The sequence below is a fragment of the Spizellomyces punctatus genome (assembly GCF_000182565.1).
Source record: "Spizellomyces punctatus DAOM BR117 chromosome Unknown supercont1.5, whole genome shotgun sequence".
In the NCBI taxonomy this organism is placed as follows: domain Eukaryota; kingdom Fungi; phylum Chytridiomycota; class Chytridiomycetes; order Spizellomycetales; family Spizellomycetaceae; genus Spizellomyces; species Spizellomyces punctatus.
This window is the reverse complement of record NW_015971541.1, coordinates 591,560-616,485: the sequence shown is the minus strand read 5'-3', so window position 1 is coordinate 616,485 and position 24,926 is coordinate 591,560. Positions and strand designations below refer to the sequence as shown.

Here is a 24,926-nt window from a genome sequence, read left to right as displayed (position 1 = left end):
CGCAAAATGTGGAGACTGGGACACAATTGTACAGTGGTCAAATGAGTCACCGCTTTAGGTAATCACCGATCAGATAATCCACCCCGCAGGAATGCGCTGCCAGTGCTGCTACTCGGTCAGTGTAGTGATGTATGTAATGCAAGAGCTCATGTACAATTGATTCCACACAGATCAAAAAGTAGAAGATTGTAAGACGATGATGGGTATGCTGCAGCCATGTAAAGCCCAACAAAAACGTGGTAAGTGGGGCATGCGGGTGGCGAAGTGCGTCAAGGTAGGGGTTTAAATAATAGAGCCTTCCGGAAAGCATCGACGATTCATTGTATCTACTTCAAATTCCCATACGTTGCTTTCCATTCCTGTATGACAAGCACCTTCATTAGAACAAGTACAGAGCGTTGGGACAGTGTTTTACATACCAACAAATATGTTCTTGGAGTCTGGCGAGAATGTTATGCCGGATATGTGCTGATCACTTGACGATGGAGCAACGCGAACAGTTTGGCGTTCATTAAATGTTCTGGCATCAACAACATTTATATACGACATATGCTAACCACGATTCCGTTAGCAGCCAATATGAACAAAGTGGCGGGGTGCGTCTCGCACTGCTTACCTCACTATACATGAGCAAATCTATAGAGCCTGTAGGAGAGAATTTCACAGATCGACATGCACCTTTCACTTGTGGATTCTAGTTGAAAAGGTTCGCAAATGCAACACTTGTAATCATAACCGTATGCCACCGCAAAACCAACCTGCTTTGATCCGAGTTTGGCAATTTTCTCGCCTGTATTTCGTATATCCCATACGCTTACATATCCGTCTTGGCTCGCCACCGCGAACTTTTCCGATGATTGGTTCCAAGCGCACGAGAAACCTGCATCGTTGCTTGCTATATCAAACGAGGAATCGCGACATTAGTTAGGCGCGCCCATCAGCCATTCAACCACTTGTCTCTGACGCACCTGTAAGCGTTGCGACCCGGGCGTATCCGTCCGAAGCGGAAATGTCAAACAGGAAAACTTGTGGTGAGTCTCCAACAGCAACCATTTTCCTCCCATCTGGACTAACGGCGGCGTAGTTTACAGCGGTGGGGAGGGATACAGAGGTTATTCGCTGCATGCCGGGTAGAGAATAAACTTTGATGGTTTCATCGTTGTTGCAGATCAACAGTCGTGTCCCTCCAAGATGTTGCGAAATGCACATGGCGTTGTTGATTGAACCCCCTACCGTGGTATGCGCACACCAATTACTTGAAAGCTGCCGAACCATTAGCTGGCTGCGTTGACCACCTGCTGCCAGAAACCCGTGGCTGGCAATTGCAATGATTACGAGCAGTTCTACGTACGTTCGTCACTGCAAATATCAAACGTACCCAGTGGTTATAGAAGTTGGTGAAAACGTTAAATCTTTTAGTATTGGTGTGACCTGGGACATCAAATGGATGAACATCATGAAGACAAGACAATTGAGTGCCTGATAAGTACCTGCTTGTGCTCGGTGTTGTATTGATAGACGTTGTTCTGATTCACATACATAAATTCATGTTTGCTATTTGGACAAGCGATAAGATCACGAAGCTGCCTGTAGAGTAAAAAGATTACGATTCAGGAATTTAGAAAAGTAGTCAATATCAAATCAGTACGTCCAGTACAAGAGCAGCCATTGTACATCCGCCCATACTAAAAGCTCAAGAGTCAAGGGACTACGGAGGTTTTCCAATAGTGTGTTCCTCAACGCGCACACATATAGCAATCTAGACATTACTTCAAAACCAGGTATCCTTACCAATGTTGTATGCTGGATCTCTGGGGGTGCTTTTTAGCATTCGGCTTTACAAATTCGACATCTTCCCTAAACGGCTGTCAGCATTGTGATATGGAGGGTGACGGACAATGAAACAGTACGAAGGGAGTGTCGCCTAGCGATTCGGTGTCCCTTCCAATTCAACCCTAAAGTTCGCAAAGATTCATCGACTTACCTCATATAAATAGTCATTTTCTTTTGCTGTGTTTGGCGCAACTTAAGGCAAAGCTCCGGTCCGCTTGGTGAGTGCCGAGGGGACAGGTTGTGTAGGAGCGTGAAGCGAGTCAGGATCGGGCTGTTGAGAGTGTGATAAAAGTGGCAGGCCTTGCTTGGCGAGTGTTAACGTATCAGTCGTGCGATGCAGCAAAGATTGATTGTTGAGGACAGCGAGAGGTTGAAAGGTCTTTGAAAGAGCGCATGTCGCAACGGGGGCTCGTATTTCGTAATATCCAAGTACCACGCGACTCACCCTGAAAATTCCACCTTGCCTGTCAATAAGATCACAGCAACTATAAAATTGCCCAAACTGCTTTTATAAATCTTGTGCTTCTCCAATGCGTTGAACAGTTCGGCATGCCAGCGAGTCCTGCTCCGTCAGATAGTCCAGCCGTCCCACGGCCCCGGAGAGGCCGCCCCCCTGCCAATAAGGTGTCTCAAACTGATGCCATGCTGAGGGCCATGGATGATGTTCTGATCGCCATCCGGAGCTTACAAGATAAGACGTACGTTAACCTCATTACCTTTCTTATTGTACACGTGTGGGACGACAGACAGAACCCAAAAGGACGAAATGGCTAACACCTCTTCTCTCTCCAGAGGCCGAAAAATAAGCGAGCTGTTTGAAGAGTTGGTCTCCCGTGACGACTACCCAGAGTACTATGAAATCATCCAGCAACCTATTGCATTGGAAGTCATTCAAGAGAAGATAGACCGTAGGGAATACAGGACCATGGAAGAATTCCAAGCCGATATGGAACTGCTGATTGAAAATGCGAAGACGTTTAACCGCAAAGGTTCCACCGTTTACAAGGACGCTGTGACTCTCCAGGTACGCTCTAAATCCGCTTTAGCATTTATCACCCTAGATAGCTGAGGTGGACATCCAGGGAGCTTTTGAACTGGAGCTAGCAGCGCACTCGCAAAAGCTTCCAAACCGATCTGGCGAAGTCCTGAACTCGCAAGCATCGGTCAGCCCAGACACGTCAAACGAGGTAATTGTAAATTTTGCGCAGGTTATTCTTGAGCGATGCTGATCTGTACGTGCACAGAAACTCGTCAACGAGTTTCGAAACATACTCCGGACCATTACGACTCGTAAAAACGACGAGTATGCAGCTGCACCGTTGACTTCGCAGAAAGCCGTGTCTTATTGTACCATTGTAGGGGCCGCATCATCTCGGAGATGTTCCAAGAGCTACCAGACAAGGACGAATATCCCGACTATTACGATGAGGTCTGTATGATATGGCCCAAGCATGGTACTCCACTGTTGGCTCAAACGACTGCATTCTACAGATCAAGAATCCAATATCGCTTGACATAATACAGCAGAAGATTGATAGAAAGGCATATCATTCGGTAGCGGAATTCGAGGCCGATTTCATGCGGATGGTATCTAACGCCATGGAATATAATGCTGAAGGATCCGAGGTGTACCAAGACGCTATCGCGTTGCAAGTGAGGATATTTCAAGGATACCGATTGTCTTCGCCATTTGCTAAGTGACTGTCAACGGAGCAGATGCTATTCAACGAGCTCATGAAGAAACGTCACGGAAATGACGCGAAGGATGACCTGAAAGTATCGTCCCCAGCGCTCACTGTTGACGGACAAACCTATGAACCAGGTATTGATACATGTTTATTTGCCATTCTAGGCAATTACCTTGAACGCTTTCCTGGAAAGAGTAATGTATCTAATATGGCGTGCAATATAGGCGACTTCGTGTATATCTTTAATCCTAATGACCCGATGAAACCAACTGTTGCGCAAATCATCTCGGTGTGGTCGAAACAGCATCCGTGGGTACACGTAACTTCAGTGGCGTACGTGTCTAAGATGCTGACATTTCAATAACAGCGTGCCGCGAGAAGGAGTGAGCGCATGTTGGTTCCTACGGCCGGAGCAAACTGTACATCGCGCGAACACCAAATTTATGCACAACGAAGTATTTAAAACAAATCATACCGAGAATTACTACGCTAATGAAATTGTCGGGCGATGCTGGGTGTTATATATTCGCGATTATGTGCGTGGAAGACCAAAAGGCGCGTCAAAGGACGATGTCTATGTTTGCGAATCAAGATACAACGAGCAGGCCAAGCAGTATTCCAAGATTAAAAATTGGCTTACATGTATACCGGAAGTTGCACGGCATAAGCAGTTGGATCTCGAGCTTTTTCCAACACCTATTGTACCCTTGCGCCTGTATTCCGCATTTGACGAATCTACCAACCAAGGACGGACACGGAAAGGCAGCGAAGATGCTCAAAGTATCGCGGAACGCCCAGCGACCCCGAAACCCCAATCCCCGCGAAAGGTAAGAGCGTCGCAAATTCGTGACGACTGGATGTATTTAAAATTGGGCTATCGGTCAGATACCGGGGACTGCACCTGCTAGTTTAATTCAATTGAAAACTCCTGCTGTCCAATTACATGCGACTTCAACACCGGGCGCGACGGCAGCTTCGATACCTTCAACATGGACAACTGGTGCTACTCCTTCAACCCCTTTGATTGTATCACCCTTGACACCAACGGTACCGCACACCGCGACTGCACAATCGTATGTACCATCCACACTTGGTCTCGGAACGTCTAATACTGGAGCACCCGTTACTCCGTACTTCACCAAGCCTCCCAAATCGACGCCGACGCCGAGCAGCCAAGGATACGATAACCTGCCTGTGACCACCAGTATGCAATTGATTCTACTATCCCGCAGGATTATTATAGAGACTGACATTATTCCACCGCAGTTGACTGCTTTGACACAACGGACGATAAAAAGCTAAAATGGTTCGCAGCACCACCACTCGATATGGTTGACAATTGGACGGCCATTCACTCGCTAGAGTACTTGTACAGAAAGGCGCAAGAGAAGCGAAGAAGGGTGAGAATCAATTATGCAGGTCCGGGAAATGTCTTAATTGATCGGAATTTTTTCCTTTTACGTATTAGCGTGGGTCTCTCGAACTGCGGCAGAATGCGGGTAGTGGCAAAAGATTGAAGAAACTCAAAGGTAAACACTGTGAATTAACGATGGTTTACTTTTAAAAGCTGAAATCCGCGGTCTTTTAGTTGAGGCACAGAAAGCTTCGTCGGCCGAGATCAAGTCTCTTTCGTAATGTGATATATGCGCTGTCCAAGTCCGTATTTATATGATGCCGCATATCCATGTGCAAACGGTTCAATTCATCTTTCAGCGAAAAGGCTAATGCTTAGAGGAGGAGATGAATGTAAATAACTGGCAGTGGGAAAAATCCTGTTGAAAAGAAATATAAACAATGGAATCCCGTCACGTGATCACACGGTTGCAAACGGCTCCGTCCAAGCAACGAGCGACCGGAGACGCAGGATCTCCACGACGTGCTCCATCTACGCTAAGGTCATTTTGCATCAAGTGCGCTTTGCAAGAAACTATGTGGTGCATGCAGTACTTTTTATTCTTATTCCTGATACCGTTTCCTCGTGCGTCAAATTTCTTCATCCTCTCCTTTTTGCTTTGCATGTTTGTCACGCATAAACCGTGTTTGTATTGGTATGTTAATGTCCTTGCTTGACACAGTGTACGGCGTGATCTGACAGGTCTCATGTTTGCCTTGATGTAAACAGTTCGCTTGTGATCTTGGGCCTCCTCGCATCCTCGTGCAACTACTATTCACCAACGCTCCGAGAAGAAGAGCAAAGGTGCTGGGTAGATTTCGATCCGAGATTCTTTTTTGTCGGGAGGGGAATGTTGCCAGGAGTAGGGAGCGGATGAACCATAATGGATCGTGGTTTCCGCGAGCAAAAGAACCGTATGACCGTCTTCACGGAACTTACACAGAGGGAGTGTCAGTGACATTGTGCGTGTCAGGCAACGGAAAAAGGCTAACTGGACGACGGATATCCATGAATCATTGATTCGACATCTGGACGATTCTTGACGACGGATCTCGAATCGATTGGCGAACAACCAAGACCCATGCGATATTCGCTCTCCACAGCATCCTCTGAGAGGAATTTGGATGAGACATGCACTGTTGAAGACTTCAGTACTATTGTCGATGGCGCGGCAAAGTTCAGTGAAGTCGCAACATGACGATGAGTGATTGCGAAACTTGCGAAGATTCTCCGTTGCAAGCCTGCGCTCCACCAAGGCCAATAGATTACGATAATATCGTTACCGTTTTATTTCTCTATTTTTTGGTCAATTGGGCTATCTATATTGCACAGCAAATCAATACATACAATAGGAGATATACATGCAAATTTGCAAATCTAAAAAGCTAAATACAGCCGCCGCTGACAAAGGTATGGCCCATATTAATCTGCCCCATCAACTGATCAATCCAGAAACAGCATCCTTGCTTCGGGGCATGTTGTATACGCCTCAGATATCTGAATATCGTTGTACGGCTTGTGAACCCCAAGAAAACGATCTGTCCGGGCCCCTTCCAAACTGAAGCGTTTGCTCTCCTCAAAGCTTGGCATGACGGCATCCGGGAAGGACATCAAACAGACACTAAACCACACGTCTTCGGGCAGATCTGTCGGTTGCCAAGTCTGTTTGTCGAGACATCTCAGCAATCTTGATCGTCTCCGCAGCGAAAGCCCGCCGTTCCCACCCTTGACGTCAATAAAGTGCGGCCATGGTGCACCGATCCAATCGTACCCCAAAAAGTCATCAACCGTCATGTCGCTGTTGGAGCAAATGATGGCATCCAATTGGAAGAAAAATATGTGCTCCGCTTCAAACTGCTCCCACAGCCATCTCTTTGTCAAGAAGGCCGATACGTCTTGCTGAGTTTTCAGGATGATATCTTCGGGCATAAGAGTAGTCTGCAGCTTGCCCATCTTTATGTATCGTCGTATCGCAGCAGAATTTTCAAACAGGTGGGCGTTGTCTTTTGTGTGGAAAACTTGGAAAGGCCAGTCGTCTGCCATAGTCGCCATATAATGGAGCAGGATCGGAATCATGGTTGACAATGGTCGCTGCTCAACAAGCACCGCTAGTTTTGAGGTGTTATATCGTGGTGCTGACTCTGTCATCTCTGGACAGGAGTTGTATTTTTGTAGGGACTCGCGTAGTGAAAGGTTTGCAGGTGTCACTAGGTAAAAGAGGGAGAACATGGCAGACATTGCCATCAGGACGAGTACGAGTCGTCTGTTGCCTAGGGCGGTTCGCACTGCCTGATGCTGCAAGAAATAGCGTCAGCGTCACTAAAATTCGCAATTCGCAATAAAAAGGTCGACTTACCATCACGGTGGGCTGCGCAACGGGGAGAATGGGTGATGGCATTTGTGAGGTGAACAGGGGGAGGGGGCCAAATGCCTCACATGCGTTTTTGTTCAATGCAAGAAGACCTGATCCCGACAGCTTAAATTCTATTCTCGTCGACAAATGCAAATCGTTGTCCGTCACGCCCCGCGCCAAGCTTTCAACGACTCACCGCCACGAACGGCAAACCAAACGGCGCAGATTTTGATTTATTTTCTTGTTATCACCACAAATGAAGACATACGTAATTTTACTATTTTAGGAAACTATTGCAACGTGATTGCACATGATTAGATATGGCGAGAATGGCTATGGGGATTGGCTATGGCACATGCTCGGCTGGAAACATTACTGTTGCAAAAACTTTTTTAAACATCAAATCGTTACTACAAACAAACACCCCCAGAACTAATGGCCCAAAAAAGCATATACAAGAAAAGACCCCTTTACGCACTCATCGATGAAATCCAAAAAATATCTAGTTATTGACTGCTGTGGAATAGCATGGATGATCGACTATGATCCCAATGGTTTCTTTGGGGGCTCTTCGTCACGCGCCGTTGATATCGTGTCCAGTGGACTACTGACACCGGTGGCGTCAATAGACTCATGTCCGTCTACAATCCCCCACCCATCATTTTCTTCCAGCACAGTGGGTACGACGGGCAGTGAAGGTGTTGTTGGTGATGTTGGCGAGTTTGATACCTGAGCTAAGCGGTCTACCAGAGTAGGCGCGATAAACAGAGGCTGCTGTCCGGACACTCGTACATTCCGAACATTATGCCATGGAGGTATCACAAGCCGGTTGGCATCCACCTCCTGCGCCGCCTGTGCGGGAACTGACCCTGTTTCTGGCACAGAGCGTTCTTGCGTAGGCAATCGGCCCATTTCCAGATCCTGCAGGTTAAAACCGATGCCGATACCCCGCTTTTCCATTTCAAGTCTGATATGCTCCGGAGTTGCGTCTTCCTTGCACATTGGGCATTGTGAGGACTGCTGAGTTAGCCATTGATCTAAACACATTTCAGAAAATATTAATATGAATCGCCTGTCCGCTCGCACTCCAATGCAGGATACTCACCTATGCATTCTGCATGGAACAGGTGCTTACACGGCAATTCTCGCAGTATGACACCATCCTCATATTCGTCCAAGCATATGGCACATGTATCTGCAGATATCCCACCCTCCACTGTGCGAACTGATGCAGTTGTACGAACAGACCTCGTGGATGACTTCCGCGAGAGATGCGGGATATTGTCGTCCTCACCGACGAGGGTAGCCATGGATCCACCTGGCACGTCCATAGGCATACCTTCCACTTTCATACCCTTTATCGGTTGGTCAACAGGTGGAGGTAACGCGGCCAAATCTTCGTCAGAGTTCTGCGTCTCAATGATCTGCACTTTGGGCGCCTTTCTACCTCTGCGCTTGCTCTCTCTTTCCAATTTTGCTTCGGTTGAATCGTATACCTTGGTTGGGAAACTTTGTACAACGGACATATCTAAGGTATGCACTCTCATCTCCCATGGCGCGTCAGCCGCTCCGCCCGCACCCAGCTGCCCCTCAGCGAGACGCCTTCTTCGGAAAAGCCAAAAGTGCATGATGACTGAGGTGACGAATGAGACACCCAGTAATACGACGACAACGATCAAGACAAACTGCCAAATGTTCGGAGTGAGATCTGCCGGAAACAAGATGGCGCGAACAATTTGATCGGGTGGAGTAGACTTTATGACTTCGTCCTGTATCCGAGAATATGTCACTGCATCTATGCGGTAGACAGGATAGTTTGCGACGGACAATGGTTCCGTCGGACGATCGGTTGCTAGTCCAAGTGCAAGCACCACGCCTTTGACATCTTGGCCCAAATTGGCAAATTTTACGGATGCGTTGCACGGCGGTATCCCAGACGGGACGTTGTCCACAAGAGCAATAATATCGCTTGATATCTCTTTGAGTTTAGATATGGTGGCAGCAACTTCTGTTTGGTTGCACGCATCCCGAAAATCTTGAAGGATCCCCTACCCAGCCGAATTAGCCCTCGATGTCAGCAAGATGGCCCAATCACAACTCTCGAGATAATGAACCGCAGTACCTACCGGTAATCCATCTTTATTAGGTAACAAACCTTCAAGAGGCGTACCGGGCGCCCTCCACATGTTCCCTTTCACGGGGAACGATGCGATATTGCCTCCCGGTACTGGGGCGACTTGGGACAAGTGAATGTACGGCGGGGTTGCTGTCTGGGCCATGGAAGGAAGACACGCGATTAAAAGGAAGGCGCTGATAGTCCCAATCATAAAGTCCCCAGGCAAACAAAGGCCTCGCCAGGCGATTTGGTAACGTCGGCTTCAATGCACACACTGTCCGCCGTGGGAGAAGCAGAGCAAGTCTCGGGCGGGATGGGTACGCACAAGGCAAACGTTTTCACATAAACGAACGCCTCTCCGTTGCTTGGTTTATCGTTGCTTCCAATCTAGAGATTCTGTTCGACGGGAGAAAATCTGCTGGGTTCCCAAATTCAAAGCCCTCGCCCCCCAAGAACCTCCGTCGCTTTTTTGGCTGAGACTTGATGAAACACGGTGACCTTCATTAATTGTGACAAATGACGTTTGATGATATTAGTGGTTTGTTGCTATGGAGATGAGTGGCACAGCCATGCATGGGAGGGAAAAGCCAAACTGTTCTCGTCAGCAAGGCTTTTCGCTTGCCTCCGACCTTTCATGTGTGGAATCGTCTTTTGTCTCTCTTCTGGGGAGATTCCAGGCCAGGTGTGCATTTGGAGCGTTGCATAGTTTACTTTACTCGACATCTGACATGAATACAGGCCTTACCGCAGTGGGAAGCGCTTCACCATTGCAATGCACGTCGCGGTAAAGTAATGTTTTGGAGTCTGCTTGCTGGTCTTGACATTTTCTTATATTCTCAAACAGGTCCCAACGCCCACGCTTCTCATTCCTGGACTCTTGAGCCGGGCTTTCACGCCGAGCTACACGGGTGGACATTGCACCTTCGTGGTAAAGAACCTGTTCCACAGCCGATAGTCGATAAGCAGGGCAATGTCCTGTGCTTTAATGGGGAGGTCTTTGGTGGCCTTGAGGTACGATCCCGTTTGTTTGAAATGGATACGAGCATCATTGCTGGTTGAAAGATGCCTAACCTGTGTCACTTGTGGTCTTCCTCTTAAGGTCGCTCCGGACGAGAATGACACGGAAGCCTTTTCCCGTATGCTCCTAACTGCTGTCGAGTCATCGGCAACAGTTCATGACACTGAACGCCGGCTACTAGCATGTATTTCTGCCGTCCGTGGTCCATGGGCGATGGTGTACTGGCAAGCGACTACTAAGCGCCTATACTTTGGGCGAGATGTGTTGGGCCGGCGATCGCTCTTATGGCAGTGGAGATCGAACACTGAAGAACAGACGCTGTTACTTGCATCCGTCGCTGCTTTGGATGACGTGTTGGCGAGTAATGACTTGGATTCCAGTTGGGAGGAGGTGCCGGCTGATGGGCTATATTGCTTGCAACTGAAAGATCTGGCCACACAAAAGGTGCAGTGGCTACGTGTTTTGAAAGGGAGATTTTTTTGACTGGACATTCTCATGGCATTTGCATCTCAAAAGCCGATTCGTCACACCTTGACACGACATCCCTGGCAATATGATACAACACTGAGTGCCCAAACTTCACCACACGCGGTACCCGATTTGGCACCATTGGTGGGTAACTCAAAGATCATCTGCCTGTCGAACGTATGGTTAATTAAACTTCCAACCAATAGGTAGCGCCATTTGGACGCCTCAACCTGCGACTACCTGAATCTCCGGAAATCGCATGTCTGAACCAGCATGACGGAGCCGGTTTATCACTACCGCCTTTGAAGCTGTTCCCACGGATGGACGAAGCCGTAGATACCCTAGAACAGGTACTAGCGGAAGCCGTTCGCCTGCGAGTGGAGAATATACCCACAACAAAGTACGTAGGCAGTTGCTCTAGCCAGGGAGCCGTCAGCTTATATATCTTAATTGACCGATAGCTCCATACAGGACGCACGGCTAGCAATTCTGTTCTCGGGTGGCTTAGATTGCATTTGTCTTGCTGCATTGGCGGATCGCTATTTACCTAATGGCGAACCTTGCGATCTGCTTAATCTTGCATTTGAAAATCCACGAATACAGCGAGCAAAGGGCAAATCTCGACCATCTGGCAAACGTGGACTTTCGATAGAAGTTGCATTGTCTGAAGCACATGATTCGTCCATTTATAATGTGCCAGATCGGCGAACTGGCCGCTCCGGGGTTGCTGAACTGACGAAACTCTTCCCGAATCGACCTTGGCGATTTGTGGAAATTGATGTTCCTTATGCGGAAGCAGTTGCGGCAAGACAAAGGGTAATGGAGTTGATGAAGCCGTTAGATACAGTGATGGACTTGGTAAGAGCTTCGAAACACTGCTGAACAGTTCTCAAGCAAAACTGATATTTTGATGCTTAGAGTATCGCAATCGCCTTTTGGTTTGGCGCTCGAGGAGTTGGTTCGTAATTGTCACCTGTTCAAAATTAAAATTGATACTGAAACTAGATCATCCGAACAGGCCACATAGCAAATCCAGGGGAGGTAAGACAATGGAGTTTTTGCAAAGGAATACTCTTGGTGACTGGCATCTGTTTATTGATGGGTTCTACATATGTGCAGCAGAGGCAACCATACATTAGCAAGGCGAAGGTGCTTTTCAGTGGCCTCGGTGCGGATGAGCAGGTACATAGATCTGGTAGAAAAATGCCGGCAACATTGGAACTCCCTCGTTGTTTTATTTACTAAAGGGCCCCTTGCTTTGCTAGCTTGCTGGATATAGTCGACATCGTGCAGCGTTTGAAGCAAAAGGCTGGGCAGGATTGGTAGACGAGGTTCAGTTAGACGTTGAGAGAATCGCAAATCGTAATCTGGGGAGGGATGACCGCATCATTTCAGATCACGGCAAGGAGGTCCGCTTCCCGTATCTTGCAGAGGAAGTGCTGGCATGTCTCTCTGCCATGCCCATACATCTGAAGGCAGACCCCCGCTTACCCAGGGGTGTGGGAGAAAAGCTGCTCTTGCGACAACTATCTTTAACCCGGTTCGGCTTGGACCGGGCAAGCACGGAACCAAAACGAGCGGTGCAATTTGGTGCAAGAAGTGCCAAGATGGATATTGGAAGCGGTGGGCTACGTGGTCAAGAAAGGATTGATCCCACCTGATTACTTGTTACCTATTAAATACTTGGCGGAGCTTGCCTCCGTAGATTAGATAGGACCATTCATCCACTTTTTTATTAGTGAATAGCAAGCTAGCGATGAAAAATGTGTTTTGCCAATGTTCCTTTCTGCTATTACAGCTGATATTTATGCTGTAAAGCATGATAATGAATGTGCTGTCCCTATTTGCCTTGATGCTATTATTTATGGTGTTCACATTGTTAGTATGGCAAGTAGAACCAATGGCAAGGTACTATAGGAGAAGTTGGGAGATAGTTCTTTGCTTGGGCTAAATTTCAGTAAATACTGCTAAAAACAATAAATTAATGATCTACCCGCTATTCAAATGCCAAGAATACTATGCATGTTGACTTTGGCAATGTGGAGGACAACGGCTGGTTCGTTAACTCCAGAAGATATCGCTGCCAAGATGCTATATTAACGATGAATTCTGTCTGCCGCGGCCCATTGCTCCCAGATTATTCAATATGTGTTTCCTTATGCTTTCGCACATCTCTGCGGATAGAAGTTCTATCCATTTTTACTGGCCTTGTATTGACGTCGGGGAAGGACGAGAGCCGATGAGTTTGATGCTCCGATTGATGCTGACGAACGACCATTCATTTGACCAAATCAGGTATGATTATGCTGTTGTCATGGCATCTCTGCCCAACTGGCAATTCGCAGAACCCGCAAGTCACAGCTTTTCAGGTAGAAGTTCTTCAGAATGCATCGAACAGTATGCCTCGGAAGCAGGATATATCGGCATACATGTGCTCCTGCAAGACTCACGGGGTGTACATCCCTCTGCGTGAGTTTCTCTTCAAGCCCCGCAGTTGGGCTCGCGCAAACGCCGACGAAGCCGAACACAAAAGTGCCTTCCCAACACCGACGACGTCGGACCCGCGAGCCCGAAGATGAAGCGCCCAAGATACCACGTTATCGTGTGGTTAAAATAAATCTCGACCGTCTTCGGCATCTCTCCGGTTGGGAGAAAATCGAGCTTTTGCGGGATCTATTGAAGACGAAACAACCGGAGGAAGCCGTTCGTGTTTACACTGTTCTCAAAGAAAATGACTTGGTCGCTCGTCTAAAATATCAAGACTATCACGAACTATTCCATCTTCTCCTTGCAGACTCACTCCTATACCGCGATGTCATTCTAGACGTGCTATCCAACCTGCGTCGTTTTGGGTACTCTCCATCCCCCCTCATGTTCACCGCCCTTCTACAGTGCTGCACAAAATGGCGAGATCTAGAACTTGCTTCTCGCGCATACGAGGAAATGCTTGAACGAAAATTGCCAGTAACTGTTGAGGCATATAATGCGCTACTGGAGTTGCATGGGATGCCTCGGGGTATAGGTCAACTACAGCGGGGTGCAGAACTCTGGAGGGATATGCTTCACCGAGGGGTGCGACCCAATTTGGAATCCTATTTGAGGGCCTTGGAGATTTTCGGCAGACTTGGTCAACTGGAAACAATCAAGACGATGTACCAGACGGCGTTGGATAATCTGGATTTGAGGGATTTGACGAAGGGAAGTGAGGGACGTGCTCAAAACCTCCGAAAGGAGCATATAGGGCATGACCCTAAGTTGCAATTGGATAATGCTTTCCTTTCTGCCCTGGTGAATGCTGAGGCTTTCGGCGAAGCTCAAAAGTTCTTTGGCAGCTACCTAGAGCCGGGCGGGGCACTCGCGGGAGAAGGAAATCGTTCATCAAGACATTTGTTGCGTACCTACACCATTTTATTGAAAATGTGCGTCGGCAAGAATGACCCTTCTACTGCAGATTATTATTGGAAAGAGTTACATCAGCGGGGCTTCCGCCCAAATGTTGTAATGTATGGGCAGATGATCACGATTCATGGCAGAGCAGGAAATCTGCAACGCGCGAGGGAGATGTTTGAAACCGCTCAAGAACGCCTCTCTGCCACACCTGGGAGTGGAAAGCTCATGAAGCTGCGGACTTCACTTTTGATTGCTTACACAAATGCAAGTGAAGTAGCGGAGGCGGAGGCTCTTTTCGAGGCCATCAGAAGGGACTGTCAGGAAAAGGGCAAGCCGGTACTGCGCAGCGCTGTGCAAGGCATGATAAAAATGTACCTCGATGTAAAGGATCTCGAGAAAGCTTTGCGAGTGTGGGAGCGGTCATATCGGCAGGGTAGATCAGAAACGTCAGATCTCTCGCCAAGTGATGGGAACCACGAGGGCCTCGAAGAAGGTTTGGCGAAAAATCTTACAAGAGAAGATATCATTGCTCAGTATCAGCAATTGCATCCCGATGGATGAGCTACGACCACAGAATGCTCTGCCGTATCTTATCCTGTACAACGCGGCAAATTCCGATCGAAATACTGACAATATACTATTATTGCCCTAACAGCCTTGTGACTTGTTCACTAGTGCTAGCTCAATTCTGGTTAATTATTCTACGTGAGAGAGTCGCCGCGAAGCGTTTCGCAGAACTCAATGTAATATAGTTCATATTTTGCAATATCAGCGCATGATATAAATATGCAAACAGAAAATTATGGACATGAAATGATATCGAGAGACAGGCGTTCGCTTTCACTTGTCAATGGTCGTGGCGAGGCACTGTGGTCAACTTATAAATGATTCGCAGTAATTGGACCAGAAAGCAATGTCGTTATATACCTGATTTACAACCTCGAGCAAATGGCTGTTCTCCAGCGCCGCTGCAACCCGCTCTTTATCATTGAGTTGCTTGTTGACTACATTTCCAAAAACACTAATCAGTATCAGGCCGACCGATGAGGGACCGCTTTTTAGAAAGCATACCTGCGTGCTCAGATTGATGCGATCCTTCAGAGACTCGGATATCCACCTACCAAGTCAGAGTGCGTAAGCTCTTTGACATAGAATCTTACGATTAGTCCACAAATGCACCTTGTAACGTTCAGGAAGAGACCGCAATAACCGAACTCTGATGCACAGTCCAATTAACGTTGCCATTGAGCAATGGGGAATGGTAGGTGTGAACCGAACCAAGATATGATGCTTGTCATTATCGATAGATATCAATTCTTGCTGGGTTACATTCAGCTGTTCAAGGGTGAGCTGTATGCAACAATTTTAGAACACTTTACGATCTGAAAATGCAGCGAACGTCAATGGCGCTCTTACAGGATGCTCGGGGTCGTTGATGTGTCGAATAAGCTCTATTGTGGAGTCAGCACAAGCGAGATCTAGCTGTGAAAGCGAAATGGCCAACGTACCAAATATCTCTTCGCTGTCAAAAGGATCGGCAACTGATTCATCCTCATCCTCCGGCTTTCTAATACGACCGACGTTTTTCGAAACTTCGTATATAACGGGATTGGCGTTCAGCTTGTTGCTCATTGTTTAGAAAATGCTGTGGTTTTGGAGGGGAGTGCAGTGCAATTTGAATTTGTCACTGATCGCTCGTTTACCTCATCACGTCCCCACAGCAACAGCTTGTGTGGCATGTGTGCCTCCCGAGTTCGAGTCTCGCGACAAACAAACCTCCAAATGGCACGATCTGTCACACATCGACATGCAGACATACCTTTCTGCCCATGCTACCACACCTATATCTCGTTTTGCACGGTCCACGACAAAGGCCCACGCTGCCCGTAGCACGGAAGCTAATGCAAGCTTGACATATGATTTATCTCATCTGGAAGAAGGAGAGCGTATTGTGAAGTTAACGGGACTCCTAGAGGCAAAGGACCAAGAAATTGCAGATCTGAAGAGGAAGCTAGCTGCACGAAAGTACGATGCTGCTTGGGACCGCGTGCGTCAAGCTGGTTCACCGGTATCGCCATCGCGAGGAGAAACTTCAACTTCTCCTTCACCAATTCCCATACAATACACGAACGCTGAGCAACCCAAGGAAGTATCCGCCGACACTCGTACCTCTTCTCCAGAAGGCAAAAAGGGTTGCACTGATGAGCGATATGAGGAGACGCCAGTTGTCGTACGAAATTTCTTTGCCCATGCCGCTGGAGGACCTAAGGAACATGACACTCCCGACAGCGGCAGCCAAGCACCCTCTAGTGACCCACGGAAAGATTATCGCAGACTTTTATTTGCCATGAAGCAGAAGATCAAGCAGCTTCAAGAGCGTCTTGAACAGGTGCAGGCGACGGCGACGGCCGACAAGGAAGCCTTTAACCTGCAGTTGCGAATGGCGCAAGAACTTGCTGAAGCCAAGGATCTGCGATTGCGTGCCTATGAAAGTCTTGCAAGACGCACTGCTGGTGCTGAATATGTTCATCAGAATTCTAAGAGTGAAATCACAACGGATAAGAATCCGCATTTAGACCCGGAACTGGCAAAGGCTAAAGATAATGTCATGCAGGACTTGATAAAGGAACGGGACAAGCGTTGCAAAGCGTCTGAAGCAACAACACAGACTGAGGAAAGCGATGCAAGTGAGAGCTTTTGGCGTGGCCCTAGGGAATTAATTCAAGAAGAGTATGAAGAGCTTAGACAACGTCTCCATGAGCTAGCGGATTCAGTCCATCGATCGATTCTCTCCGACGTGGCTTCCGACGAGCGATTGTACGGAGAATCTTCTCCATCTGCCGATCACGTTGGAACAGCTGCAAGGACACAGCCAATATCACCTCCACCGAACCCTCCATCCAGGTCAGCATCACCCTCCACCAAAATCGCTGCTCTTGCGTCTGCCTTTAGCACACTCCATGCGGCCCTGACTCATTTGTCGCAGACCTGTAACTCCACAAATGAACGTGCAGGCAAAGCTCGTTCTGAACTGCGTCGCACAGTAGGTGCTCTGAAACGCGCTAGGGAGGATCTTGTAATGGCCGAAAAGGTGAGAGGCACTCTTGTGGAAAGAGAGAACGAGCTCAGGCGGCAAATCGAAGAACTTGAAAGAAAGTTAAGGATGCAAGAGCGGAATTTACAGGTTACCGAAAAACTTGTGTCCAACCATGGTCGTCAGATGGAAGTCCGGCAGAAAGAAGGCGCCGCGCAGGCTGTACGGAACGCGGCATCTAGCCGGGTAGACGCGAAAGACATGGCAGATAGCCAGGAGCGCGTATACCAGAGAGATATGCACAAAGGATTTTCCAAGGCATTTGCAAATGGCACCTGAACGATGACGGAACATGAGAATCCCACGGCGGCGACACACCAAATAGATTCTTCATTCATCGCAACGCCAAGCCAGCAAGCGTTCACAACTATGCTACTGCTACATAAGGTCGCAATACCTACATCCGCACCGAACACATTTACTCGACAGCAAACTCGTCTAATCACGGCTTGCTGAGCGTGTTCCTGATCGCGATCGTGAGCGAGAAACGTCGTCCCGACGATCCTTGGCAAATTCACGGTGTCCATTCCGTTCGTTATAGCCGCTCTTCGCGTCTTTGTGACCCCTTGCAGGAGATCGTGAGCGAGACCTCGAGCGCGATCGTGAGTATCTGCGGCGATAGGAGCGTGCTGGCGATCTGGATCTAGACCTTCGCCGACGCCGTGGGGAAGGAGTTCTGCGGGTTTTGATGGCAAGGTTAGGTACACTGTAAACATTGGACTGATTTGTAAATATAAACAAGATCCGTACCCTCCTCGTGGCCTATATCTGGAGGGACGGGGGCCCCGCCCACGCATTTCTACAGGAGCTGCATGCGATGTTATACAGAGCTTTTGCAAAGAAACTTTCGCATCTTGAATGTTAGCACTTACTTTTTCTGCGTCCGGCGGCCCATTCGATTGTTACCGTGCGACCGTTGATTGTTATATATTCGATCTTTGAAAACGCCCGATCCGCTTCTTCCTGTGTGCCGTATCTAGTTACATTGATATTAGAAAAATTAGCGGTCCGCAACTAACGGCTGTAATGGACGGGTATGCCAGTCAAATGCAAATGAAGGAACTCACTGGATGTAAGCAAAACCTCTGGGCTTCCCAGTGTAATAATCTTTTGGGAGATAGCAATCCGTAACGGTACCATACGTCTGAGGAATGGCAAGTCAGATCACCACGATTGGGCTCCACCGCAACGTGAGACTCACCTGAAATGCCTCCAGCAGGTCTTGCGACCTAGGCGATCCAATCAGCCACACAGAAAGTGACGTTATACTACTCTCCATCAGGGTTCATTCTGTAATTTACCTGGTAGAGTCAGAAAGTCCGCGAATGAACAGCGATCGTACTTCTTCCTTCGGTGCTCTACGGCTCCTGCTCCTGCTCCCACTCCTGCTCCCACTCCTGCTTCTACTCCTACTCCTGCTTCCCCTTCTACGGCGATCGCTGCGTCCAGCGTCGTTGTCGTCGTATTCCCTCGACATGGACGGTTCCCCTCCTAGTAATGGACCCTGTAGCGCGGTGGGAATAAACTTTTGCAACAAGGCGATGATTTCGATTTCGTCTTGTTCACGTGACTGCACGTGTAAATGTGACACAGATGCCGCGTTTGAAGGCCATCAGCGTGCCTTCCGACGCGGACCCGCCTACGGTTGAGCTGTCGGCTCCGTAAACTCATGACAGCACCATGACTGTAGTGGAAGTATGGGCTCGCAGGCGAAGAAGACCACCGACGATGGACTACGGGAGCAGTATGAGGGTCGACGACTGGGAGCGACAACGGAGCTGGACACAGACGAATGGGACGACAGCTCTAGCGACGGCGGTGAAGGGATAGCAGATTCTGACTTTGGTGTAACCACCAGAGAAAACGATGATGACCTTCTGGAGAACAGTACTGCGGATACTGAAGGCACATCTGAGAGCGACCCGGCGCCCGCTTTACGTCGGCGGCAGCCGCCAGTGTCCTACGGAGGACTAGGAAGTGCAGGCAGTTACGGGCCATACCGTAAGCCTACGCAGCGGTCAAGCTACCGACAGTTTAGCGCGGGCCAGCCTATTACTTCTTCATCGCTCCGAGACCACCGTGCTCTTATTAGCAGTGCTCCTGGCTCCCGTCGCGTATCCAATTATTCCATGAGAAGCTCCAATTCCACGTACTATCCAATGCTATTGGAATCTACCCCAGCTTTCTTACTCCCAGCTGAACCTGAGGGTCGCGCAGATAGTCTTCCTCGACACCCACCCCGCTCGTCCCCGCTCAGTGGCTCGTCGTATCCGCAGTCGCTAATTTCTCAGTCGTCTCGCGATTCGCACCAAAGCTTAAGTGCTGCATCGAAACTGGACGGGACTTCCTCCCCGCTAGATTCTGTTCTGGCTAACGTTCCGGATGATGATCCATACGTGCTTCAAGTGATGAATCTCTCTACCCAGCATTACCGAGAAAAGCAAACTGAGCGTGACCCTGTCAAGGGGAGCCCGCACACAGTTGCGACGCTGCCAACAGACGCTTCTAGACGCACAACATCGAGCACTACACCGGATTCGGTACCGCTGTTGGCTGGCCAGGCTGACATTACATTAGCAAGCGTGGAACGGAAGCCCTCGGACGTCAATCGGCCTGTTGAGGATGCACCTGAAACCAATTTTCAGGCTTCTCAGCAGACTTTATACCGTTCTTCACGATGCAAGCAATATTTTGAAACACGATATTCGCATATCTGTCTCCTTACATCTTCCCCAAATTTGCGATATAACCCGCTCGAGGTCATTCGATGGAGGAGGGCCATGTGGCAGAGGGCTGTAAAGTCGGGCGCCTCAACTGAAGAGCAAAAAAAATGGAAACTAAGATATTACACTTGGCATGTTGGTAATACGGAACTAGTTGAGTATTACAATGAGCATAAAGAGGATAATAAAGATCAAGAGGGGAGCAACATGGCCAATGACTTAAGCAGGGCTCACACTGATATTGATGACGTCCTTGCCGACAACGAGAAGCGTCCTTCCAAATGGAAGAAAGCGCGGAAACGACGACGCCCGACCAAAGGGGAATGGCAGAACTCATTGCGGGTATCGGATCGTCGATTTTCGCGGCGAAGTAAGGCTATTAGTCGTTCGCTCGTATCACCGCCCGACGGAACCGCACCCGAAGAGTCAAATCAAGGGCAAGCATTGAGCGTCGAAGCCGCCGACGATGCCACGAGAGAAGTACCGAGGCCCATGTTCGACGTGGATGGAACTATTATTGTCTCGCCGTCTTTCCTGACGCAATTTCTTGCGGGAGGATCAGCCGGACTGGAACCGGGGGCCTTCAGCCGTCTGGAAAGTGCTCAAGAGCTGAGCGACGACGGCAAACTGGTATACGCATCAGGACCGAGCGCTTCGCAGGCTCAGCAGGCGGTTTCCCCATCTGAAATCTCTGAAAATCCATTTGAGGAACTTCAACAGACAAGTGTTACGGCGCCGGCACTGTCACAAGGTGTTCCGAAAGTGTCGATGGAGACAAACATATCTTCAGGATCACCTCAAATGATGGATTTGGACCAGTCAGAAGATGCAGAGGAGATTGTCCCTGTTCCTGATGGGCAAGCTAAAAGGAAAAAATCCGGGTTCTGGGGTCGGATCCTTGAGAAGCGTGCACCTGAAGACTCGAGCACATCGGTCGTTAGTGGAGAAAATGGCAATATATCCCAAGTTCCTGGCCGGAAAAAAAGCTTTTTGTCTGCCGTTTCGATGGACCATTTGGGTCACAAGAAAGGAAAATCACCCTTCGTGACACCGGCAAACATTCCCCGCGTCAGCGCCGAGTCACAACGATCGATCACCAAGTCGAGCACGTTGTCATCTACGAGAGATGGAATGGATATTTTGAGAAAGCCGAGGACTCCCAGTCCTTTCAAAAAGTTTCCTCGGATGGCGCATGCAGAATCAGAGCCGGTGCTGGTCAAAGGTGGAAGGAGCGGTGCACGCAGGCGCTCACCTTTTCCCGGAGATGGAGATGATGAAGGTAATGAGGACAAGAGGAGAAGTCTCTACGTTTCTGCAATAATGACTTTAGTCTCAACCAGGCTTACGTGTTTCCCACCGTCAAGATGTGGACCGGGGCATTGGCCAAATTCAAGTCGCCAATAATGTGGATATGCCTGAACATCCTATTAGTGAACCAGGTTCGCACCCAGAAGATCATGGCTATGGGCACCAGGAGGCAGCACAGGCTTGCCCATCACAAAACCGCGAGTCTGTACTGGATGACAGTATGGCATCGGATACGGATGACGGTGACCCCCGTGGACGTGTACGTGGCATTAAAGGCATGATGAAGACGATTGGCCTCCGACAACGCAAAGATATCGCTGCTCAGGGCGACGAAAATGTTCAGTCAGATGGAGATACCGGGATGGCGGCTGCTGGTTGGGATGACGGGGATGCAGTGCGAAAGAAAGCTAGATATTTTAAAGCGAAACTTACAAGAGATCAAAGCAAGAGATGGGTGTGGGATGATAGTAGTAGCGAAGATTCTAGCGAAAATGCCGTAAGTGCGACGCGAGGCCGAAGTAGGGATCAATGGTGGAGTCGACGGAAGATGAAGGGAAAGAAGGCGAGTGCTGGAGATATAGCGAGCAAGACTGGATCGAGGATCCAGTTGGGAGACTCGCAAGAGGCAACCAAGAAGCCACGCCGCCGGAAGAAGCTAATGGTGAGAAAGGCAATCCATCAAACCCCGCTCAGTCTCTCTTTTTGATGCTAACATGCAATGCACCCATTAGCGTACTTTCATCGGAAGTCGCCTGGGATACGAATCATCGACCTCCGCTACATCCAGCGTGGCTGATCAAGATGGAATAGATGGCATGGATGGTTCTGCCCGGGTGGATGTCGTGGAAGAGGGAGGCACGATCAAACGTCTAGCAGGATGGATCGTGACCTCCGCTACCTCCGGTGAGGAGGATGACGAAGTCGGTCCGGTGTCCGGGTCTAAATCGCTATCCTCGAGCAAGGGGAGATCCCCATCACAACGTGGAGAAGCAATTTCAACCTTTGATCGTGGAGACCAAACATATCCGCGCCGGGATATCGACTCGCCCCTGACTGCTGAAGAGCATGACTTGCACGATCGCCTATTAATGCTTGGCGGCAGATTGGACAAGATGATGCCTTCGGTGGAGAGGTACAAGGTTGATATTGAGGTAATTGCATCTGGCGCGTGCCATGGACTCTCTCTTTTTCGGTACGCTCTCTTATACGTATTCTTCGAGTAGCATCAAATCGACCAGCATAAGACCCTCATGTTACGCCTTGCTCTGCCGGAGCCAGCGCAAAACGTTTCTGATGCCCTGGAAAATGAAAAAGATAAAAACGCGTCCACTGTTCAAACGGGAGCGGATGAAGAGGGCCAAACCCCTTCCTCGTTACCACTTATACAGACCGTCGAGGTCACTGGGGTGAAGCTCACTGAAGAGAAGATTCGCCAGGCAATGGAGAAAGTCACAGATTCATTGACGACCCTGGAAGATCTATGTCTGGCACTGACTACTCGTGATAATCAGTAAGTGGTCCGCATCGTTCTGGTTCGTTGTTCCCAATATCGATGCATGTTTTTTATTACCTAGGTCTCACGAACATGTGAGCGCGATGATGTGTGGATTGGACGCTGTCAATCAGCAGGTCAATGAGGAATTATCTCGGCAACTCAAGATCGTTGAAGAGGCGTTACAGCAGGCTGAAGGCCGCCCGCGCGCACTTGGATTCTTTCAAGAGTTGTACTATCAACTCATTGCTTACCTACTGGCATGTAAGTACTTATGGTTCTGCTGACGATACTGGTTGGGGCTATGTTTCTGATATCGTGATTTGCACATCGTAGTCCTCGGCTTTACAATTTGGTCCTGGTTCCAACTTTGGAAGGTCGGACGGCGCGCTTTAAGCGGCGCGAAGACTATTGTGGCGGTTATCAGTCCTCCCGCGGCCGCGGCTGTCGAAGACGCTGGGCAGGCCACACTAGACATCGTAAAACAGGGCACGGTCAAGGCCCTCGCGTCTGCTACGGGAGGGCTGCAGAGTCCGAGTTGATTGCGAAGAGGGGTGGGGAGTTCACTGTTGCATTTTTCTTCTTTTCTTTTCCCTTTGGGCGGATATTTGGTAGACTTCTATTATTTTGACATATTTTATACAATTGGAATTGTAAATATATTGTGCACGCGCATGAAAGAATCACACACTCGCTCCATTGGTATATGGACAATGAAATTGCTGTGTATATGCGATACGGAATGCAGATAAGGAAAATACCAGCCAGCTGCGAATACCCAAACCAGTAGATCCGCTATGATAATATCCTTGCCAGCGTAGCCCGGAGGCCGTTTCTATGGCATGTCCATCCCATCCCCATTCGCTTCTCGTTGCTTTTTGAAAGCAGCCAAAGACCCCAGCCCAACACGCCCCGCCGGCATCCCAGATAGCCGCAAATTGGCCAACCCGCTCGTCGGCTCATGCACCTCATTTTCAAGCCCAGGTAATGACGTCCCATCATCCAGATCCGAATGGCTGTCATACTCTGGTGCCTCATCGTCCTCCTGTCCCACGCCATTTCCGATATTTGCAGTGTCTTTGTTCCCTTCGGTAGTCTTTGCGGCGAGTTCTCGGCCCTTGCGGAGTGCCTCTTTCATGTTGTAGTGTTGAGAACGAAGGGCTTCAAACTTTCTGTGTCGCTCTGCTTCTGTAGGTATGACAACGAGGTATTTAATTTTACCCATAACGCAGGAGAAAAGCAAAACAGCTATAGTTAACCAACCTTCAGGATCCATCTCTCCCTTCTCATCTCCCGAATCGTCCCAATCATCAACAGAGACATGCCGTCGACCCGATCCGCTAGATTCTGTATCAGACAGCGACGCAGTCGACCCGGGAGATCGTTGGGCAGAGTAAATGGCATCGGAAAGTTCCATCGGTGGAACGTTTCCTAATGTGATCATGTACGTCTGGTCATAAACTGGCAATAAGTCTGAACAGGTTCATCGAAGAGAAAGCACCTGTGCTCCCTAGTATCATGTCATTCTCTGAATCGTATCGGATATAGGGAGTCTTGGGTTCTGTAATCTTCATCGTATTTCCTTTTTGGGACTCCGTGAGCATGATATTGTCTTCGTCCCACCGTATCCTATCAAGTCATGCAAATACAGGGAGGGAAGGCGCGGGTTGAGCGTTTCCCAATCTCTCATTCATGTTTTCCTCTTTGACATTACAGAGGTTCTTATTGCATACGGCTCAATTATAGGTGCATACCCTCGCGATGGAGTCGTTGGGTCTACTGGTTTCTTGAGGATGCCGCGAGGCTGGTGGTGAGCGTCCATCGCGTGCGGAACAGTTGAAAATTGATAATGTAGCAGAAACGGAAAAGATCTAAGCGTCAAATATGACGCTCGCAACAGGTTGAGTAAATGCCCTAGTCAGAGAGGTGTTTTGTCGGAAGGAAATGGCAAAGAAATCTACAAGGAAAAGCGTCCGCGCGGGTGGGGGATGCTGGGACCGGGGCTTGCTCGAGCGTTGTTGCCATGATGACCAAGCGTGGCACAGCAGCA

General features: G+C 48.9%; 11 protein-coding genes across 11 annotated transcripts; 5 read left to right on the top strand and 6 right to left on the bottom strand.

The window, feature by feature from the left end:
• Positions 1-39: 39 nt before the first annotated feature.
• Positions 40-2,355, bottom strand: SPPG_09104 (uncharacterized protein). Its single transcript, XM_016757259.1, has 9 exons — positions 1,985-2,355; positions 1,792-1,857; positions 1,491-1,587; positions 1,379-1,431; positions 969-1,315; positions 759-895; positions 617-694; positions 420-552; positions 40-359 (listed from the first exon to the last, which is right to left on the bottom strand). The coding sequence occupies exons 1-9, from the start codon at positions 1,999-2,001 to the stop codon at positions 283-285; spliced, it is 1,005 nt and encodes a 334-aa protein (XP_016609541.1). The 5' UTR covers positions 2,002-2,355; the 3' UTR covers positions 40-282.
• Positions 2,283-6,313, top strand: SPPG_03301 (uncharacterized protein). Its single transcript, XM_016751577.1, has 14 exons — positions 2,283-2,531; positions 2,626-2,857; positions 2,916-3,020; positions 3,078-3,136; positions 3,193-3,262; positions 3,325-3,486; positions 3,550-3,655; positions 3,746-3,830; positions 3,889-4,348; positions 4,407-4,725; positions 4,788-4,921; positions 4,990-5,050; positions 5,110-5,569; positions 5,644-6,313. Exons 1-13 carry the CDS (start codon positions 2,383-2,385, stop codon positions 5,154-5,156), a joined length of 1,989 nt encoding a protein of 662 aa, XP_016609540.1. The 5' UTR covers positions 2,283-2,382; the 3' UTR covers positions 5,157-5,569; positions 5,644-6,313.
• Positions 6,314-6,357: 44 nt separating this feature from the next.
• Positions 6,358-7,312, bottom strand: SPPG_03300 (uncharacterized protein; the record flags this gene model as incomplete). Its single annotated transcript, XM_016751576.1, has 2 exons — positions 6,358-7,209; positions 7,271-7,312. The coding sequence occupies 2 exons, from the start codon at positions 7,310-7,312 to the stop codon at positions 6,358-6,360; spliced, it is 894 nt and encodes a 297-aa protein (XP_016609539.1).
• A 495-nt stretch (positions 7,313-7,807) lies between these two features.
• Positions 7,808-9,594, bottom strand: SPPG_03299 (uncharacterized protein; the record flags this gene model as incomplete). The annotated part of the gene is made up of 3 exons (XM_016751575.1): positions 7,808-8,304; positions 8,373-9,315; positions 9,394-9,594. 3 exons carry the CDS (start codon positions 9,592-9,594, stop codon positions 7,808-7,810), a joined length of 1,641 nt encoding a protein of 546 aa, XP_016609538.1.
• Positions 9,595-10,013: 419 nt separating this feature from the next.
• Positions 10,014-12,708, top strand: SPPG_03298 (uncharacterized protein). Its single transcript, XM_016751574.1, has 11 exons — positions 10,014-10,065; positions 10,122-10,167; positions 10,228-10,394; positions 10,483-10,845; positions 10,918-11,013; positions 11,076-11,269; positions 11,331-11,727; positions 11,788-11,827; positions 11,888-11,910; positions 11,989-12,051; positions 12,135-12,708. Exons 1-11 carry the CDS (start codon positions 10,018-10,020, stop codon positions 12,528-12,530), a joined length of 1,833 nt encoding a protein of 610 aa, XP_016609537.1. The 5' UTR covers positions 10,014-10,017; the 3' UTR covers positions 12,531-12,708.
• A 534-nt stretch (positions 12,709-13,242) lies between these two features.
• Positions 13,243-15,083, top strand: SPPG_03297 (pentatricopeptide repeat domain-containing protein). Its single transcript, XM_016751573.1, has one exon. It carries the CDS (start codon positions 13,255-13,257, stop codon positions 14,818-14,820), a length of 1,566 nt encoding a protein of 521 aa, XP_016609536.1. The 5' UTR covers positions 13,243-13,254; the 3' UTR covers positions 14,821-15,083.
• SPPG_03296 (iron-sulfur cluster assembly protein CIA2) lies at positions 14,872-15,994 on the bottom strand. Its single transcript, XM_016751572.1, has 6 exons — positions 15,768-15,994; positions 15,676-15,710; positions 15,439-15,609; positions 15,331-15,376; positions 15,187-15,263; positions 14,872-15,126 (listed from the first exon to the last, which is right to left on the bottom strand). Exons 1-6 carry the CDS (start codon positions 15,889-15,891, stop codon positions 15,100-15,102), a joined length of 480 nt encoding a protein of 159 aa, XP_016609535.1. The 5' UTR covers positions 15,892-15,994; the 3' UTR covers positions 14,872-15,099.
• A 33-nt stretch (positions 15,995-16,027) lies between these two features.
• Positions 16,028-18,143, top strand: SPPG_03295 (uncharacterized protein). Its single transcript, XM_016751571.1, has one exon. The coding sequence runs from the start codon at positions 16,067-16,069 to the stop codon at positions 17,630-17,632; it is 1,566 nt and encodes a 521-aa protein (XP_016609534.1). The 5' UTR covers positions 16,028-16,066; the 3' UTR covers positions 17,633-18,143.
• Positions 17,653-18,873, bottom strand: SPPG_03294 (uncharacterized protein). The gene is made up of 6 exons (XM_016751570.1): positions 18,655-18,873; positions 18,555-18,582; positions 18,421-18,497; positions 18,226-18,329; positions 18,104-18,161; positions 17,653-18,029 (listed from the first exon to the last, which is right to left on the bottom strand). Exons 1-6 carry the CDS (start codon positions 18,828-18,830, stop codon positions 17,792-17,794), a joined length of 681 nt encoding a protein of 226 aa, XP_016609533.1. The 5' UTR covers positions 18,831-18,873; the 3' UTR covers positions 17,653-17,791.
• A 132-nt stretch (positions 18,874-19,005) lies between these two features.
• SPPG_03293 (uncharacterized protein) lies at positions 19,006-23,562 on the top strand. Its single transcript, XM_016751569.1, has 6 exons — positions 19,006-21,355; positions 21,417-22,045; positions 22,116-22,535; positions 22,608-22,894; positions 22,959-23,140; positions 23,213-23,562. Exons 1-6 carry the CDS (start codon positions 19,051-19,053, stop codon positions 23,416-23,418), a joined length of 4,029 nt encoding a protein of 1,342 aa, XP_016609532.1. The 5' UTR covers positions 19,006-19,050; the 3' UTR covers positions 23,419-23,562.
• SPPG_03292 (uncharacterized protein) lies at positions 23,477-24,847 on the bottom strand. The gene is made up of 4 exons (XM_016751568.1): positions 24,631-24,847; positions 24,378-24,505; positions 24,140-24,307; positions 23,477-24,064 (listed from the first exon to the last, which is right to left on the bottom strand). Exons 1-4 carry the CDS (start codon positions 24,696-24,698, stop codon positions 23,712-23,714), a joined length of 717 nt encoding a protein of 238 aa, XP_016609531.1. The 5' UTR covers positions 24,699-24,847; the 3' UTR covers positions 23,477-23,711.
• Between the last annotated feature and the right edge of the window lie 79 nt (positions 24,848-24,926).